The sequence below is a fragment of the Oncorhynchus kisutch genome, linkage group LG1 (assembly GCF_002021735.2).
Source record: "Oncorhynchus kisutch isolate 150728-3 linkage group LG1, Okis_V2, whole genome shotgun sequence".
NCBI classification, from domain to species: Eukaryota; Metazoa; Chordata; class Actinopteri; order Salmoniformes; family Salmonidae; genus Oncorhynchus; species Oncorhynchus kisutch.
In genome coordinates, this window is record NC_034174.2 from 59788045 (window position 1) to 59806109 (window position 18065).

Below are 18065 nucleotides of genomic sequence, written 5' to 3' on the forward strand. Positions count from 1 at the left end.
CAGCCCACCTTGCTGCCTTTTGCACAACGACTACCATTGTTAGGGCGACGTGTATGGGGTCAATTTCACACCATATGTATTGAATTCAAAATAAAATAAATTGTGAACATGAAAAATAAAGTTGAGAATGTATATTATATTTTCGAGGTCGGGTGAAATAATGGATGTTGAAATCAGAAACCAAACAATTGAAAGCAAAATGTATAGAATTGTAAACAAAAATAAGACATCAAAACGCCCAAACTTGTAAACAAATCATTTTAAAGCGAAAGCAAATCTCTATGACAAATGATTACAATTTTTTTTCTTCTTACGAATACAAAATGAATGCAAAACTTTTCCAGCAACCAATCCTATTGAAATACATTTAGCCTACGCTCTTGCCTGCATGTGCTACCTTTTGTTTACGCTACTAGTATGTTTGCTTCTATGTCTGTTTCTTTGCTTTCACTGCCAGTCTTTTCGATTGCGAGTTTTGGCATTATTTTTCCGTGAAGGGCGGGATTTAGAGGGAGGCGTTGACAATGAGTCTCCATTGGTTCGCTAGTTTTGGAGTGAGGGTTCGTCTTAAGCCCAATCGATGAACATGATAGACAGGCTTTTTTCTATTTTATTTGACAAGTTTTGGGATTTTGCCTGTGTCTTATTTTTGTTTACAGTTTGCTGTCAATTGTTTGGTTTTTGATTTCAACATCCATTATTTCACCCGTCCTCAAATATACTGTTAACATTCTTAACTTTATTTTTAATGTTCACGATTTGTTTTCTTTTTAATTCAATACATATGGTACGGATAAGTAAAAGATTTTAAGCGCTCTGCGTTCTCCCCTCAACGTCTCCCATACCAGACAGTATGCTCTCTGAAGCCTTGTTCACGTACGCAAAAGCATATGCACTCCGTTACGTTACGCCGGATGTCATGCATTTCAATTGAGACATCCCCTTGGTTGAAGGCTCCGTTGCGAGACGAACAGCGCATATTTTGATATTTTTCCTCGTCTTCAGTCCAGAGTCCGTCGAAGAACAGGAAGTTACCAAACCACAGGAGATGGAAATATGTGGTTTTAGGAAATGGCTTTATGGGATAGCTAGCAACTTGTTGTGAACAATTACCCATTCCTTAAAGTGAGTACTATTTTAATATTATTGTTGAATAATACACAATACAATTATATTGTATGGCCTCCCATTTAAGTGTATTGTGATAATGACGTTTGTATTTTAATTATTAGGTGGATCTTGCTAGCTACAATGGTATCTTCAACCTAGTCTTCCTTTAGCTAGCTGCTGGTAACAGTTAGCTGATCTGCAGTGCAAACTATCTTGACTTTGTATAAAGGTAGAGAAACTTGTTGAGGGAAAAGTAATTAAACATGTTTTCTAACCTCAAGCTATATATTTGTCCTGTTTCTTGAACGAAAAGGTCATTTTGCAATATCCCAAAATAAATTCAATCTCTGACGAGAGACAGGCTTTCCTCCATTTTACAAAGACCACACCAAAGACTTTTTAACTAACCTAAGATAGACCACAATGGAAACAAATGCATCCTAGTGGGCAGAGCCAAGTACAAGCTAGCGATATCTGTCTCATTGTTCAATCTGTGACTAGTCTTGTTCAGTAGCGTAAAGATATACGTTACGATGTAAACCGGGCATCAGGTGTTGTTGGAAGATCACCATTTAAAATGCAGAACTTAAGTGCGTATTTTGAAACATAGCCCTTGATTCTAGCTACGGCAGCCATGTAGCAACTATGTTACCACATTAGAAGTTATGGTGAGACAGTTTATTTGTTGCTTCAACCGTATATCTAACGCAGTATAGACTAAGGAAAATAGATGTTTAATATTTAGCTATTTTTTTTCCTGGACAGCACAGTAGCCTATTTAGTAAAGTAAATGGGTTTATGTTGATCATTCTATGCTCTGCATGTTGACCCGATTATGCACAACGGTGTGCTGTAGCAATAGCCAGGTAACGTGGGGCACTAACTCGCTTGTTACCGATATAATCTTAAAATGTACAATCAAACGAATTTGTAATTCGTTGTAATTGTACTGGTTCACATACAGCGATAGGATGCCTAAAAACAACGGACTATATAAAGTCAGACGTGACATTTTAATTAAATAGTTAATGTTGCCGTACAGTAGTTGAAGCTTTGGGTACAGTCAACACCTGGCTATTCATGTTATTTGGGTGTGCCTCCCAATTTGAATAGCCTGAGCAAAATTAATAACATTCTTTTTTTCATAGTTTCTCCTGGAACATGGGATCTAATGGAACCGTGGAATGCTGCAGGTAGCAGCAGTGTTTGTAGATGGTCTACAGTTGGAGACTTTTAATTGTCTTTTCCTTGGCCAGAGATACTTGGACAATATCAAACGTGGATATCTACTTTTGTACACATTTTGCTGGAGGATAAAGGCTATGAAAAGCAACCATACAGTGCTTTGCTTACAGAGCTTTTATTTTTGCTGTTCCGGTCTGGTTGCTTTGACATCAGTTTTCACTACACTAGTTCGCCTTTAGCAACCACAACTCTTTCACACAGCCAACCTGGAAATTAACAGTTGTACGAAGGCGTTGCCAAACCCTAACATTGCAAACAGCTCAGATCAAATATCCCCTTTTACATAAGGTTTGTTAAATCATTATTGAGACCTGAATCTTTTTTCACCTTTTTTTTTTTTACTCAACACTACAATACTCATCTTTACCAATGCCTCGGTGGAAAGCTCTGGCGAGCCAGCATTTACGGTGGTCCAGCCCTGTTGCCCAAGGACTAGTTTTATGTATCATAACGTTTGGCATCATACTGCCGTTGTGCTGCCACAGGCTACTCTATTCCTACTACTACATTAAATCAATGTACTTGAATGACATGAGCGATCAGTTTCTAGCGGAGAGCTACGAGAGAGGGCAGGAGGCTTTGGAATTCTGGGAGGCATCACGGTCTACCACTGGGTCGGCTGGCTTTTCCAACATCGTCAAGGGATCCGAGCTGTTGATCACTGTGGTAACGGCCAGGCGAACGGAGGGCAAGGAATTTCACTACCTGCTTCAAGTGATGCAGCGGCTGGTTTCCCTCCTGAGAGGATGCGGCGAGGGGCGGCGTTGCGCTGAAGTGCTGGTGTGTGATGTGGAAAGCGGTCCCCTGGACAACGAGGATGCGGCGCTACTGGAGAGCCAGTTCTTGGTGGTGCGGAGGTCCCTGGAGGAGCAGTGGAAGAACCAGGCTCACGTCAACACCTTTGAGAGGGAGAAGAGGGACTATGTCTACTGTCTGCGCAAAGGATGGGAGCTGGCAAGCCCCAAAAACTTGATGGTCCTTGAGGACGACGCATTACCCAGGGCGGACTTCTTTGCCGTGATCCAAGATTTACTCTCGCGGCGCTTCGCCCTCCACACCCTCTACGTCAAGCTCTACCACCCGGAGAGGCTGCAGCGCTACTGGAACCCCGAACCCTACCGCATCCTGGAATGGGTGGGACTTGGACTAGTTGGGGCTACCGCACTCCTCCTAATCCTTAGTCACGGTACACCTTTCTCTTTCTCCCTCTCCACCACCCACCTCCTCTTCCTCACTTTGTACATCATGGTCGCCGTAGAGCTGGCCGGTCGGCATTACCTACTCGAGGTACGGCGCTTCTCGCCGCAGCTCTACGCCGTGTCCCCGGCGACCGAGTGCTGCACACCTGCCATGCTATTTCCGGGTAACTCATCCCTCAGGGCGGCAGAGTACCTGGATGGATCATTCTGCATCAAGGGCAATGCTAAGGACATGGTTCTGTATCAGATGGCTCGGACTATAACCGGAGAGAGAGCGCACAGCATAGAGCCCAACCTGGTCTCCCACATCGGGGCTTTCTCCTCAGTCAGGGCCAACCCATCCAGGCCTAGACTTCTTTGAGGAACAACTGAAAAGAGATTTGAGGCTGCGTCCCAGATTGCACTGTATTCCCTATATAGTGCACTATTAGGGCCAATAGAGCTCTGGTCAAAAGTAATGCATGTAGGGAATAGGGTGGCATTTAATCAGGGTTGGAGACTATTCCATTTCAACTTGGGAAGTAAACTGAATTGAAATGGAATTTACTCCAATCCTTTGATAAATATGACTGAATATCACCATACACTCCATAGGGATACATAGCACTGTGTTAGCATCCCTGACATATACCCAAATCCAACCAATGGTGCCTGTAATGATAGTCCTCGATGGATATTGAAGGTCTCTCTCCAGCCTACTGTAAGATTTTACCCATGTAAATTGATATATTTAACCCATCTAGGCTAGATCTATTTATCTTATGCAATATTTGGGTACACTCCACACACATTGGGTACACTTTGGAATACAGTATGTTCTATGTTGGCATAACCATGTACTGCATATCCCCTGAAGGTTCAAATGAGATGTATCATTTAAAATACCAAAACGTATTGCTGTAGTTGTTGAACTAAGGCTAATGATAATCAAAGGATTAACTACTTTAATAGGTTGTTAAAATCTAATTTAACCATTGGACAATGGCAATATTACTGGACTGTGACACTTTGAATGTCTGACACTTTGAATGTCTGAAAGAAAAACAATTAAATATATTAAGATATACTCTTTAAACCTTTGTGTTTATTTAGTGATTTGATGCTGTGTGCTTACATCATACATGCTGTACATTGAGTGTACAAAATGTTAGGAACAGGTGCTCTTTCCATGACATAGACTGACCAGGTTAATCCAGGTGAACGCTGCTGTGTTTTTCACGCTCCAGTTTCCCGTTTGTATCAGGAATGATTCACCAACCAAAGGACATCCAGCCAACTTGACAACTGTGGGAAGCATTGGAGTCAACATGGCCAGCATCCCTGTAGAATGCTTTCGACACCTTGTAGATTCCATTCCGTGATGAATTGAGGCTGTTATGAGGGCAAAAGGGGGTGCAACTCAATATTATGGTGTTCCTACTGTTTTGTACACTCATGTTGACCTTAGACACTGTATAACTAGCATCCATGTGTGTTTTTATCACTTTCTGTTTTTTGAATACTACACTGTGTACACTTAACACTTCTAATAAAATAATATCATGTAAGTATTTTTTTTGCCAATACTTAATTGATACATTTGAGTTTGGATGGAATGTTTAACTAATAGACCTGTTTAGAAAACAAAACATGTTCTCCCACTTTTCGATGTGCCCCTATACCTATATATACAATGCACTGTGTATACATAATAGTTACATAGCCTCGACTCCGGAAGACTAATGCCCATTTCGTCAGAATGAAAATACAGCGTTGATAGGTATGTTATTGTGAGACTAAATAAACAGGGACAGTGTATGTAAACATAGTTACTTTATTCTGAACAAAAATATGAATGCAGCAATTTAAGAGTTTACTGTTACAGTTCATATAAGGAAGTACGGATCTCGTCACAGTATCTCTGCATTCAAATTGCCATCAATAAAATGCAATTGTGTTTGTTGTCCATAGCTTATGCCTGCCCATACCATAAATCCACAGCCACCATTGGGCACTCTGTTCGCAACGTTGACAGCAAACCGCTCACCCACACGACGCCATACCCATGGCCTGCAGGTGAGGACAGTTGGACGTACAGACAAATTCTCTAAAACGACATTGGAGGTGGCTTATGATAGAGAAATGAACATGCAATACCCTGAAAACAGCTCTGGTGGACATTCCTGCAGTCAGCATGCCAATTGCAAGCTCCCTCAAAACTTGAGACATCTGTGGCATTGTGTTGGGTGACATTTTAGAGTGGCCTTTTTATTGTTCCCAGCACAAGGTGCACTTGTGTAATGATCATGCTGTTTAATCAACTTTTTGATATGGCACACTTGTCAGGTGGATAGAATATCTTGGCAAAGGAGAAATGCTCACTAACAGTGATGTAAACACATTTGTGCACAACATTTGAGAGAAACAAGCTTTCTGGGATCTTTCATGTCAATGCATAAAACATGGGAACAAAACTTTACATGTTTATATTTTTGTTCAGTGTAGTTAAGACAATTGTTATACGTATTTGCAGTTTGTGTGATTACACATTTACATTTTTCTGTGCTTCAGATTTTTAAGCAGCTCAAATTGTCCCTAAACGGCTCACCTTAACACTATAGTTTTAGATCATAAAATTATGATAATAGTTGGAAGTACTGTGTAATACTGTATTTGCACAGTACCCTTCTATGTAACATGGCTGTAAATGCAAATATATAGAGACACTGGAATCCATCCTGTTTTCCACTATCACAGCCATTAAAATTAGAATTGGCCTAATGGTGAAATCCCTGAGCGGTTACCTTCCTCTCCGGCAACTGAGGTAGGAAGGATACCTACAGTTGAAGTCGGAAGTTTACATATACTTAGGTTGGAGTCATTAACTCGTTTTTAAACTACTCCAAAAATTTCTTGTTAACAAACTATAGTTCTGGCAAGTCGGTTAGGACATCTACTTTGTGCATGACACTGTTTGCAGACAGTTTATTTCACTCACAATTCCAGTGGGTCATACACTACACTGTGCCTTTAAACAGTCTGGAAAATTCCAGAAAATTATGTCATGGCTTTGAGCTTCTGATAGGCTAATTGACAACATTTGAGTCAATTGGAGGTGTACCTGTGGATGTATTTCAAGGCCGACCTTCAAACTCAGTGCCTCTTTGCTTGACATCGTGGGAAAATCAAAAGAAATAAGCCAAGACCTCAGAAAAAAATCTGTTTCATCCTTGGGAGGAATTTCCAAATGCCTGCAGGTACCACGTTCATCTGTACAAAAAATACAATGGGACCACGCAGCCGACATACCGTTCAGGATGGAAGCGCGTTCTGTCTCCTAGAGATGAACGTACTTTGGTGTCGAAAAGTGCAAATCAATCCCAGAGCAACAGCAAAGGACCTTGTGAAGATGCTGGAGGAAACGGTTACAAAAGTATCTATATCCACAGCAAAACGAGTCCTATATTGACACAACCTGAAAGATTGCTCAGCAAGGAAGAAGCCACTGCTCCAAAACCGCCATAAAACAAGCCAGACTGGGGCAGTGGTCTAAAGGATGCAGTGCTAGCTGTGCCACCAGAGATTCTGGGTTCGCGACCGGGAGGCCCATGGGGCGGTGCACAATTGGCCCAGGATCTTCCGAGTTAGGGAAGCAGTGCGGCATAGTGGGTTGTGTTACAGAGGACGCATGGCTCTCGACCTTCACCTCCCCCGAGTCCGTACGGGAGTTGCAGAGATTAGACAAGACATTAACTACTACCAATCGGATACTACAAAAGGGGGTAAATAATAATAATAATAAAAAGCCAGACTACGGTTTGGGGGCAAAGATCGTACTTTTTGAAGAAATGTCCACTGGTCTGATGGAACAAAAATAGAACTGTTTGTCCATAATGACCATCGTTATATTTGGTGGAAAAAGGGGGAGGCTTGCAACCCGAAGAACACCATCCCAACTGTGAAGCACGGGGTGGCAGCATCATGTTGTGGGGGTGCTTTGCTGCAGGAGGGATTGGTGCACTTCACAAAATAGATGGCTTCGTGAGGAAGGGAAATTATGTGGATATATTGAAGAAACATCTCAAGACATCAGTCAGGAAGTTGAAGCTTGGTTGCAAATGGGTCTTCCAAATGGACAATGACCCCAAGCATACTTCCAAAGTTGTGGCAAAATTGCTTCAGGACATCAAAGTCAAGTTATTGGAGTGGCCATCACAATGCACTGACCACAATCCTATAGAAGATTTGTGGGCAGAACTGAAAAAGTGTGTGCGAGCAAGGAGGCCTACAAACCTGACTCAGTTACACCAGCTCTGTCAGGAGAAATGGGCCAAAATTCACCCAATTTATTGTTGGAACCTTGTGGAAGGCTACCCGAAACGTTTGACCCAAGTTAAACAATTTAAAGGCAATGCTACCAAATACTAATTGAGTGTATGTAAACTTATGACCCACTGGGAATGTGATGAAATAAATAAAACCTGGAATAAGTCTCTACTATTATTCTGACATTTCACATTCTTAAAATAACATGGTGATCCTAACTGTCCTAAGACAGGGAATTTTGACTAGGATTAAATGTCAGGAATTGTGAAAAACTGTTTAAATGTATTTGGCTAAGGTGTATGTAAACTTCTGACTTCAACTGTATTTCTTTGAAGTTACTGGTTGTATTGATACATCATCCAAAGTGTAATTAATAACCACGCTCAAAGCGATATTCAATGTCTGCTTTTAATTATTTTTGACCCCTTCTGACCCTTTTTTGCGATGCAAAAACCTCCCTGTTTTTTGTGGTTGAATCTGTGTTTGAAATGTACTGCTCAACTGAGGGACCTTACAATTATTTGTATGTGTGGGGTACAGAGAGGAGGTAGTCATTACAAAATAATGTTAAACTCTATTGCACACAGTGAGTCCATGAAACTAATTATGTGACTTGTTAAGCAAATTGTTACTCCTGAACTTATTAGTGCCTTCAGAAAGCATTCATACCCCTTGACTTAATTCCACATTTTGTGTTACAGCCTGAATTCAAAATTGATTAAATATATTTTCTCACCCATCAACACACAATACCCCATAATGACAAGTGAAAACATATTTTTATACATTTTAGCAAATTTATTGAAAATGAAGTACAAAAATACCTAATTTACACACCCCTGAGTCAATACTTTGTAGATGTAGAAGCACCTTGGATATGTCCTTGGATATACCTTGGATATATCAGTTTTGCACATCGGGATTTGGGGATTTTCTTTATTTTTTCAAGCTCTCATAAGTTAGATGGGGAGCGGCGGTGAACCACAATCTTCAAATCTTTCTACAGATTTTCAATGGGATTCAAGTATGGGCTTTTGCTGAGTCACTCAAGGACATTCTTGTTCTGAAGCCATTCCAGTGTTGCTTGGGGTCATTGTCCTGTTGAAACGTAAATCTTCACCGCAGTCTAAGGTCGTTTGCACTCTGAAGCAGGTTCTCATCAAGGATTTGCCTGTATTTAGCTCCATTCATTGTTCCCTCTATCCTTATCAGTCTCCCAGTCCCTGCCGCTGAAAAGCATCCCCACAACATGATGCTGCCACCACCATGCTTCACGGTAGGGGTGGTGTTAGACGGGTGATGAGCTGTGCCTGGTTTTCCCCAGACATACAGTAGCGCTTTACAACAGTAAAATGTTTGTCTCATCAGACCACAGAATCTTTTCATGCCTTTTTGCAAACTCCAAGCGTGCGGTCATGTGCCTTTTTCACAGCAGTGGCATCCATCTTGTGAAAACATATCTCCCATAAAGCCCAGATTGGTAAAGTGCTGTAGAGACTGTTGTCCTTCTGGCAGGTTCTCCCATCTCAGCCAAGGAAATCTGTAGTTCTCTCAGAGTGGTTCTTGGTCCCCTCCCAGACCAATGTCCTTCTTGCCCAGTTTGATTGGATGGCAAACTCTAGGCTGAGCCTGGTTAGTTCTATATTTTTTAAATTTCCAAATGATGGAGAACACTGTGCTTTTGGAAACTTTCAACACTCTAGAAATGTTTTTATACACTTCCCCAGATATAGAATTTTAATAAAGTGTATCTCGGCAACAGTTCCTTGGAGAATCATGGTATAGTTTCTGCTCTGACATGCACTGTCAACTGTGAGGTCTTATATAGACAGGTAGGTTTCTTTCTAAATCATGTCCAAACAATTGAATTGGCTACAGGTGGACTCCAAGTTGCAGGATCATCAAAGGAAAATGGATACATCTGAGTTCAATTTGGAGTGTCATAGCAAAGGGGTGTGAATACTTATAGTATACAAATGAGATCTGTATTTAATTTTAAATACATTTGCAAAAATGTCTAAACATGTTAACTTTGTCATTATGGGGTAGTGTGTGTAAATGGGTGACAAAAAAACAAGTAACCCCTTTCGAATTTATGCTGTAAAACAAAATGTGGAATAACTCAAGGGGTATGAATACTTTCAGAAGGCACTGTATTTAGGCTTGAATACTTGACGCAAGACATTTCAGTTTTAATATTAATTAGTAAACATTTCTAAAAACACAATTTCACTTTGACATTATGGGTTATTGTGTGTAAGCCAGTAACAATTTAATCAATTTTAAATTCAGGCTGTAACACAACAAAATGTGGAAAAAGGCAAGGGGTGTGAATGCTTTGTGGGTACTAATATGTGTGTGTATACATACACACACACAATGAACAAAAATATAAATGCTCATGTTTTATGGGCTGAAATAAAAGATCCCAGAAATTGTGTGATGTGTGTGTGGTGTCCAAGGCTATTTGCCTAGAAGGCCAGCATCCTGGAGACTCCTCTTCACTGTTGACGTTGAGACTGGTGTTTTGTGGGTACTATTTAATGAAGCTGCCAGCTGAGGACTTATGAGGCGTCTGTTTCTAAAACTAGACATTAATGTACTTGTCCTCTTGCTCAGTTGTGCACCGGGGCCTCCCACTCCTCTTTCTATTCTGGTTTGAGTCAGTTTGCGCTATTCTGTGAAGGGAGTAGTACACAGGGTTGTACGAGATCTTCAGTTTGACAATTTCTCACATGGAATAGCCTTAATTTCTCAGAACAAGAATAGACTGATGCGCTTAAGAAGAAAGTTTTGTTTCTGGCCATTTTGAGCCTGTAATTGAACCCACAAATACTGATGCTCCAGATACTCAACTAGTCTAAAGGCCAGTTTTATTACTTCTTTAGTCAGAACAACAGTTTTCAGCTGTGCTCACATAAAATTGTTAAATTATCTGTGGCCAATGACCTTCAGCCTTCTTGGAAGGGCATTTCTAATGTAACTATATATAGCAGGACACAAAGGGCTAGAATGTTCTATGCCTATCCTTACTAAGGACTTAGACGTCACGGTGACTTAGTGTCCCCATTAGTGACAGAACACTGAGCCAATCACGGTGCAACGCTCCTATTTTCTGCTGGCTTGCCCCACCCCCACAGAAAGCACTGAGCTAGGATGAAACACCTGCATTTTGGAGCTGCCTTACTCAAGAAAACAATTGAGAGAGCTTGTTTTTATGCAGCTTTATTAAGTCAATATATTTTTGACATTGTTTGCAAACAATTAATGGCCAAAAAAAACAGGCAAGCCCATATTTTTGGGGGGTGCTGAAAATGTGGGGCTCAAAACACCAATATTTGTAGAGATCATTGTAAGTTCCTTATTAACCAAAATACCATTTGTAAAGATTGTGAACAACTCTGTACTCCTTATGTGTTCCCACATGGTCACAGGCATAACAAATAGCATGGGTGAACTCTTGATACTGTTGAATTAGATGGCGTTGAGCAGAAAAGTGTTCATGCCACTGAAAGTAGTGCAGATATGCCTCATCATCCTTGTCTAACTTCAGGAGGAATTCTGCCAGGGCTTTCACATCTGGAAAGTCATTAACATGGATGAAGGAATCTCCTGGGACAAAGTCCTCATAGTTTTGTCTAGGTGGGCCCAATACTACTGGTACAGTTCCTGATGCAAGTGGTCCGTTTAGCTTCTCAGTGATGTAGTCTCTGTGAACTGAGTTCTCAAAGGAAAGGTAAAACTTACAGCTGGAGATGGTATCATAGTAGTCCTCATAGTTCAAGAAACGGCCAAAGGCCTTGCCAAAGACTTCCACCTTAACGTGTTTGAGAAGTTCTCTGTAATAGTTATACCTTTGGCCTGATCCAGTGGCAGGGTTATTGTTACTCACAATCCAGCAAACTAATTTATCTTTTTTGGGCAGCACAAAATCCTCCCCCTGGCCTTTTCTTGCGGTCAAGCGCCAACGAATAGGGATGTCTGCGTCCTGCCTGTAACTCAAGGTCAAATTGAAAAGGTTCTCTAGACCAGATAGCCTGTTTGTGTTTGTAGGGGATTCAACATGGAACCAGATCCACTTCTGGAATGGTGGCCTGGGTGATCGAGGCAAGTTGGATAAATCTTGCTTGATGGATTTGTGAAAGATGAGCACCCCGTCTGCCTTGTTGTATATAGACCTGTCATCAGTCAGGAGACAGCTATCAATGTTGAAGAGAGTGGCGCAATCGCTTAAGTCAAACCTGTAGTGTTCAGGCCAGAACCACAACAGCATAATGGGCTTGTCTGGTAGGGTCTTAGCCAAGGAGCTGTTGTGCTGGCCTTGGGGTCTCTCTGAGTACTGCGGTGGGAAAGCAGGCAGGGGAGGGCAGAACAGAGATGGTGCTGAGCTGTAATGCATTAAAAACAGCACCACAAATCCTCCTAAACTAATAATCGATACCAGAATGACACGTATAACTCCAGTTAGGTAAATGCTAGACAGCATTTTTGCTCCTGTAAAGAGAGAACATCTATCATTAGGAACTTGAATGATTGTAACAATGGGAGAAAGTCGTAGTAGTTTGCTCTCATCCTGTACCTGCAAAAACAACTTTTTCATAATACCAATAATGAGCATGTAAACAAAGAGCTATTAAGGCTGAAAGTGTTTCAGTCCACGAATCAGAATTCTATTTCTAATAAGAAACATGCACATGTCTCACTCTTTCAGTACATACCTTGCCACTTCAGGAATCAATTTCTATGTAATTAGTGAATCATTAACATTTGCTATCTGCAGTTCCTGTTGCAACTACAGTTGAAGTCAGAAGTTCACATACGTTTTAATGACTCCAACCTAAATGTATTGTTTTTCAACCACTCCACAAATGTCTTGTTAATAAACTATAGTTTTAGCAAGTCGATTAGGACATCTACTTTGTGCATGACAAGTAATTTTTCCAACAATTGTTTACAGACAGATTATTTAGCTTAAGATTCACAGTATCACAATTCAGGTGGGTCCGAAGTTTACATACACTAAGTTGACTGTGCATTTAAACAGCTTGGAAAATTCCAGAAAATGTCATTGCTTTAGAAGCTTCTGAAAGGCTAATTAACATAATTTGAGTCAATTGGGGGTTTACCTGTGGATGTATTTCAAGGACTACCTGACACGTTCTGTCTCCTAGAGATGAACGTACTTTGGGTACGAAAAGTGCAAAATCACAGAACAGCAGCAAAGGACCGTGTGAAGATGCAGGAGGAAACAGGTACAAGAGTATCTGTATCCACAGTAAAACGAGTCCTATATCGACATAACCTGAAAGGCCGCTCAGCAAGGAAGAAGCCACTGCTCCAAGACCACCATAAAAAAGCCAGACTACGGTTTGCAACTGCACATGGAGACAAAGATTGTACTTTTTGGAGAAATGTCTTCTAGTCTGATGAAACAAATAGAACTGTTTGGCCATAATGACCATTACTATGTTTGGAGGAACAAGGGGAGGCTTGCAAGCCGAAGAACACCATCCCAACTGTGAAGCATGGGGAATGCAGCATCATGTTGTGGGGGTGCTTCGCTGCAGGAGGGATTGGTGCACTTCACAAAATAGATGGCGTCATGAGGGGAGAAAATTGTGGATATATTAAAGCAACATTAAGACATCAGTCAGGAAGTTAAAGCTTGGTTGCAAATGGGTCTTCCAAATGGACAATGACCCCAAGCATACTTCCAAAGTTGTGGCAAAATGGCTTAAGGACAACAAAGTCAAGTTATTGGAGTGGTCATCACAAAACCCTGACCTCAATCCCATAGATAATGTGTGGGCAGAACTGAAAAAGCTTGTGCGAGCAAGGAGGCATACAAACCTGACTCAGTTCCTCCTGACAGAGCTGGTGTAATGGGCCACCCAACTTATTGTGGGAAGCTTGTGGACGGCTACCCGAAACGTTTTACTGTGGATATAGATACGTTTGTACCCGTTTCCTCCAGCATCTTCACAAGGTTCTTTGCTGTTGTTCTAGGATTGATTTGCACCTTTGTCACCAAAGTACATTCATGTCTAGGAGACAGAACGAGTCTCCTTCCTGAGCGGTATGACGACTGCGTGGTCCCATGGTGTTTATACTTGCGTACTATTGTTTGTACAGATGAATGTGGTACCTTCAGGCGTTTGGAAATTGCTCCCAAGGATGAACCAGACTTGTGGAGGTCTACAATTGTCTTTTCTGAGGTCTTGGCTGATTTATTAAAATTTTCCCCATGATGTCAATCAAAGAGAGGCACTGAGTTTGAAGGTAGGCCTTGAAATACAGCCACAGGTTCACCTCCAATTGACTGAAATTATGTAAATTAGCCTATCAGAAGCTTCTAAAGCCATGACATAATTTTCAGCATTTTTCCAAGCTGTTTAAAGACAGTCAACTTAGTGTATGTAAACTTCTGACCCACTGAAATTGTGATACAGTGAAATAATCTGCCTGTAAGCAATTGTTGGAAAAATTACTTGTCATGCACAAAGTAGGTGTCCTAACCGACAAACTATAGTTTGTTAACAAGAAATTTGTGGAGTGGTTGAAAAATGAATTTTAATGACTCCAACCTAAAAGTATGTAAACTTCTGACTTCAACTGTACATTTATTTCAAAATGTTAGGAGAGCTGATAAGTGATCCACCCCTTTGCTTGACAGACTTGCTTCTCTGCTTTTTGTCAATGTCATCTGGTGACGGTTGGAATGCATTATTGACTCTATTTTAAAGAGAAGAAAATGAACTGCTTCAACCTAGTCATCTGGCAGTAGTTTACCTACCATACACCTTTCATGTGGAGTTTATTTTAGTGTATTGGTATTCCAGCATTTTTACAGGTTCTTAAACAGTCATTAAAACGTATTGTGCCGTTACAGTAAAACATCTACATTTTAAGAAAAAAATCTAAATGCTGTAACTAAATCTTTTTATTAGCAATCTGTATAGCCAATATAGAAAACGCCCATTTATAAATGTGAATCCTGTAAGACAATTGACATTCATCTTAATTATTATTTTAGCATTCAAAACTCCACTCAACGAGGCACTAAATTATAAAGCCTGGGTTATAGAATTAGTCGTAATCGTAGTCCTAAAATATTTTGAAAAGGAAAGAAAGTCTCACCGGTCAAGAGGTTTGTACTCGTGCTGTATTCAGAACGGCTGCTGACGTCATTCCTACACTCCATGAGAATTGTGCTGTCGATCTTCTCTATTTATCGTTAGTTCAATACAGTTATAGGAAACAGTGATCATTTGGTTTAATTTATTCTCAAACTATATCGAAGGGGGAAGAAATAACCCTTCTGGCCACCCTAACAGCAAGAACAGAAAGCATTGGGCGGGTTTGTTTTGCGTTTCCGTGGGTGAATGTTTCAATTGAATGGTCTAAAATGTACAAACACTGGCCGTGGAAAATGAACTCGCCCATTCTCGTCAAGGGAAAATGGGTGGGGCGTGGGGAGCACGGGCTAGGTAAATATTACTTTTCAGCCACAGATAAAACAGTGACGTCAGAACCCGTGGCCATTGGCGCCACCTGGAGGCAGATACAGAGTAAATATAAAACAAACAAAAAATACAGGGCAAACATAACTGCAAATGATTAAACAAATGCAAAAACCATAGTAAGATTAATCCAAGGTGGTCAGTTGCACCTCGACAAGGTGGTTGGCTGAGCGTCTTCTACTCCCCTCTGACCTTGCCGAAGCATCTTTGTTTGAAAACACAATCAATCCCTTACTTTCCACACTTTATTAAAATCAGAGCTACTGGCTCAACCAAAGTACCACTTAAAAGGTTGTGGACATCATTATAATATGCTAAACAGACAGGTTGAATAAACTCTTCCTAGATTGTCAGGAGGTGCGGTGTGGCTTGAGGTACCTCCATGTGTCTATCTCGCTGTGCCAAAGATGAGAACAAAGCATGTCAGGTGTGAGGCTAAAGCGCACCTGAAAGGTCAAAGTACAACATTCTGAAACCATTTTAGGCCACCAGATGTGGCAAAGTGGACTAGTCTGACAAGGTGATAGTCATAAGAAATTTACCAATGACAGAAATGTATTGCGAGTGGAAACTTGAATATTTTAAGCATTCTGTGCACTTCTGGCGCACGTTTACCGTGAACACTGGCTGTACCTGCTTTAGTTACAGTTTTAGTCAGTGGCCAAGCAGGCTACTGTGGCTATTTGGGCATAATGTAGGCCTATCAGAATTGTTTACCAACAAAACAAGCTATTGATTTCTATGATATAGCGCTTAATGAGTTGTGTGGGAATATACAGCTGGTTAGTGGGCATTGCAAAAGGCTCTTTTGTAGCTCTAGACTCGCCTTATCTCCCCCACACAACTCACTCTAGCTATAACATATTTAAAATAACCTACCAAGTTGTTGACCATATGAAGAGAGTACAACATTAGATAAATAGGCTTGTTCAGGCTGTTGTTTACAGTCTTGTTGTGTAGGTGCAAGTTAAGACTTGCCAGTTCCTTTGTCATCAACCACAGGAGTTTGGTGACACCTTCATTTGGGAGAACGCACTCTAGGTAATGACTAGAGCGGAATAAGTGGATGCTTTCCAGGTGTTTGATGCCATTCTATTTGCTCCATTCTGGCCATTATTATGGGCCGTCCTCCCCTCAAGCCTCCTGTGGTATCAACCTGGCAATATGCTAAACCTATTGTGCAGAATGCTAGGGAATCGGACCATGACTATGTCTAGGTCTCCCTTTTCATTTGTTGTTTAGGCATTTTAATGTTTTTTTGTTTGTTTTTAAATTGTAGTTTGCAGATAGTCTAGTTTTGTGAGAGACAATAAACAATAACCATACAGACAGTGACTAACATTCCAACTATGGAGACAAACAATGAGACTTTGATGACTCAATACAACATTATATACTACTGGTATGACAGCTGTGTGGTCCCATGGTGTTTATACTTGCACACCATTGTTTGTACAGATGAACGTGGTACCTTCAGGCATTTGGAAATTGCTCCAAAGTGTGAACCAGACTTGGAGGTCTGCAAAAAAAATTCTGAGGTCTTAGCTTATTTCTTTTGATTTTTCCGTGATTTTTCCGTGATGTCAAGCAAAGAGCCACTGAGTTTGAAGGTAGGCCTTGAAATACATCCACAGGTACACCTCCAATTGACTGAAATTACGTTAATTAGTCTATCAGAAGCTTCTAAAACCATGACATAATTTTCTGGATTTTTCCAAGCTGTTTAAAGGCACAGTCAACTTAGTGTATGTAAACTTCTGACACACTGGAATAAGTGAAATAATCCCTAAACAATTGTTGGAAAAATTCAGTGTCATGCACAAAGTAGATGTCCTAAACGACTTGCCAAAACGATTGTTTGTTAACAAGAAATTTGTGAAGTGGTTGAAAAACGAGTTTTAATGACTCCAAACTAAGTGTATGTAAACTTCCAACTTCAACTGTAGCTAACAGTACGCTTTAACTTGAAATGACTTGCTGACAAAATTAGAAACTTTTAATATATGAATGTAGCTAGCTAGTCTATTTTACCCGTATACATGGATGGACGCTTCTCCCTCTGTCACAGATGCAATCCTGAGACTTGTGTTTTATACAATAGCCTTGTGTGTTCTCTTCAACTCCCTCTGCATATTTTCAATCAAACACCAGAATTTACTCCATTTCCTTAGCGGTCATACTTGTTAGGGTTGCGTCAATTCGAATCTGGTATCAGGATAAATATGACATTGAGTCACCGATTGTATACTATGTATTTTTATTAGCTAAGAAATAAGTGGTAAATGCAATTTTCGTATATACGGGCTCTCCATCACACCTCGCAAGGCAAACAGAGATCTGACTTGTTCCTGACAAAGATATTATAATATACTCTGACAGAGGTAGTTCCTGCTTCCGAGCCGGCCTATCACAGAGTATAGACTGGGCGTGGTTTAGACTCACCCAGCCTATCGTTGATTGTTGTCGCACGAGCTGGTACCAGCCCCCGGGCGCTCCAGCGGTCAGTCGTTGTAGTTGTGTAGAATATACAGTTATCAGGCACCTGTTATCTAACAAAAGACCGTTTGTTCTTGCAACACTACGTTCTGAATGTGCCCCCCCCCCACCAACTCATTGCACAGTTCCTGTCTTCATGTTATTCTGTATTTTTCCATCATGAGAAAGGCCCATGGCCCTGAAACTGTTA

At 40.8% G+C, this 18065-nt stretch overlaps 2 protein-coding genes across 4 annotated transcripts; one reads left to right on the forward strand and one right to left on the reverse strand.

Moving 5' to 3' along the window:
- Nucleotides 1–907: 907 nt before the first annotated feature.
- Nucleotides 908–5104, forward strand: pgap4 (post-GPI attachment to proteins GalNAc transferase 4). Of its 3 annotated transcripts, none has more exons than XM_020482238.2 (2): nt 908–1125; nt 2259–5104. In XM_020482238.2, the coding sequence occupies exon 2, from the start codon at nt 2725–2727 to the stop codon at nt 3913–3915; it is 1191 nt and encodes a 396-aa protein (XP_020337827.1). In that variant the 5' UTR covers nt 908–1125; nt 2259–2724; the 3' UTR covers nt 3916–5104. The 3 variants fall into 3 exon arrangements, with proteins under 3 accessions (XP_020337827.1, XP_031684271.1, XP_020337835.1); XM_031828411.1 differs by lacking the exon at nt 908–1125 and adding an exon at nt 1184–1778; XM_020482246.2 differs by lacking the exon at nt 908–1125 and adding an exon at nt 1184–1700.
- Nucleotides 5105–11068: 5964 nt separating this feature from the next.
- Nucleotides 11069–15302, reverse strand: LOC109896427 (alpha-(1,3)-fucosyltransferase 9). The gene is made up of 2 exons (XM_020490715.2): nt 14997–15302; nt 11069–12353 (listed from the first exon to the last, which is right to left on the reverse strand). The coding sequence occupies exons 1-2, from the start codon at nt 15058–15060 to the stop codon at nt 11224–11226; spliced, it is 1194 nt and encodes a 397-aa protein (XP_020346304.1). The 5' UTR covers nt 15061–15302; the 3' UTR covers nt 11069–11223.
- Between the last annotated feature and the right edge of the window lie 2763 nt (nt 15303–18065).

Excerpts from the sequence above, each read along its gene's own strand:
- pgap4 (XM_020482238.2), top strand. The coding sequence starts at position 2,725 with ATGCCTCGGTGGAAAGCTCTGGCGAGCCAGCATTTACGGTGGTCCAGC.
- LOC109896427 (XM_020490715.2), bottom strand. The coding sequence starts at position 15,060 with ATGGAGTGTAGGAATGACGTCAGCAGCCGTTCTGAATACAGCACGAGT. Across the intron at positions 12,354-14,996 it reads GAGTACAAACCTCTTGACCG|GAGCAAAAATGCTGTCTAGC; the intron begins GTGAGACTTTCT and ends CTCTCTTTACAG.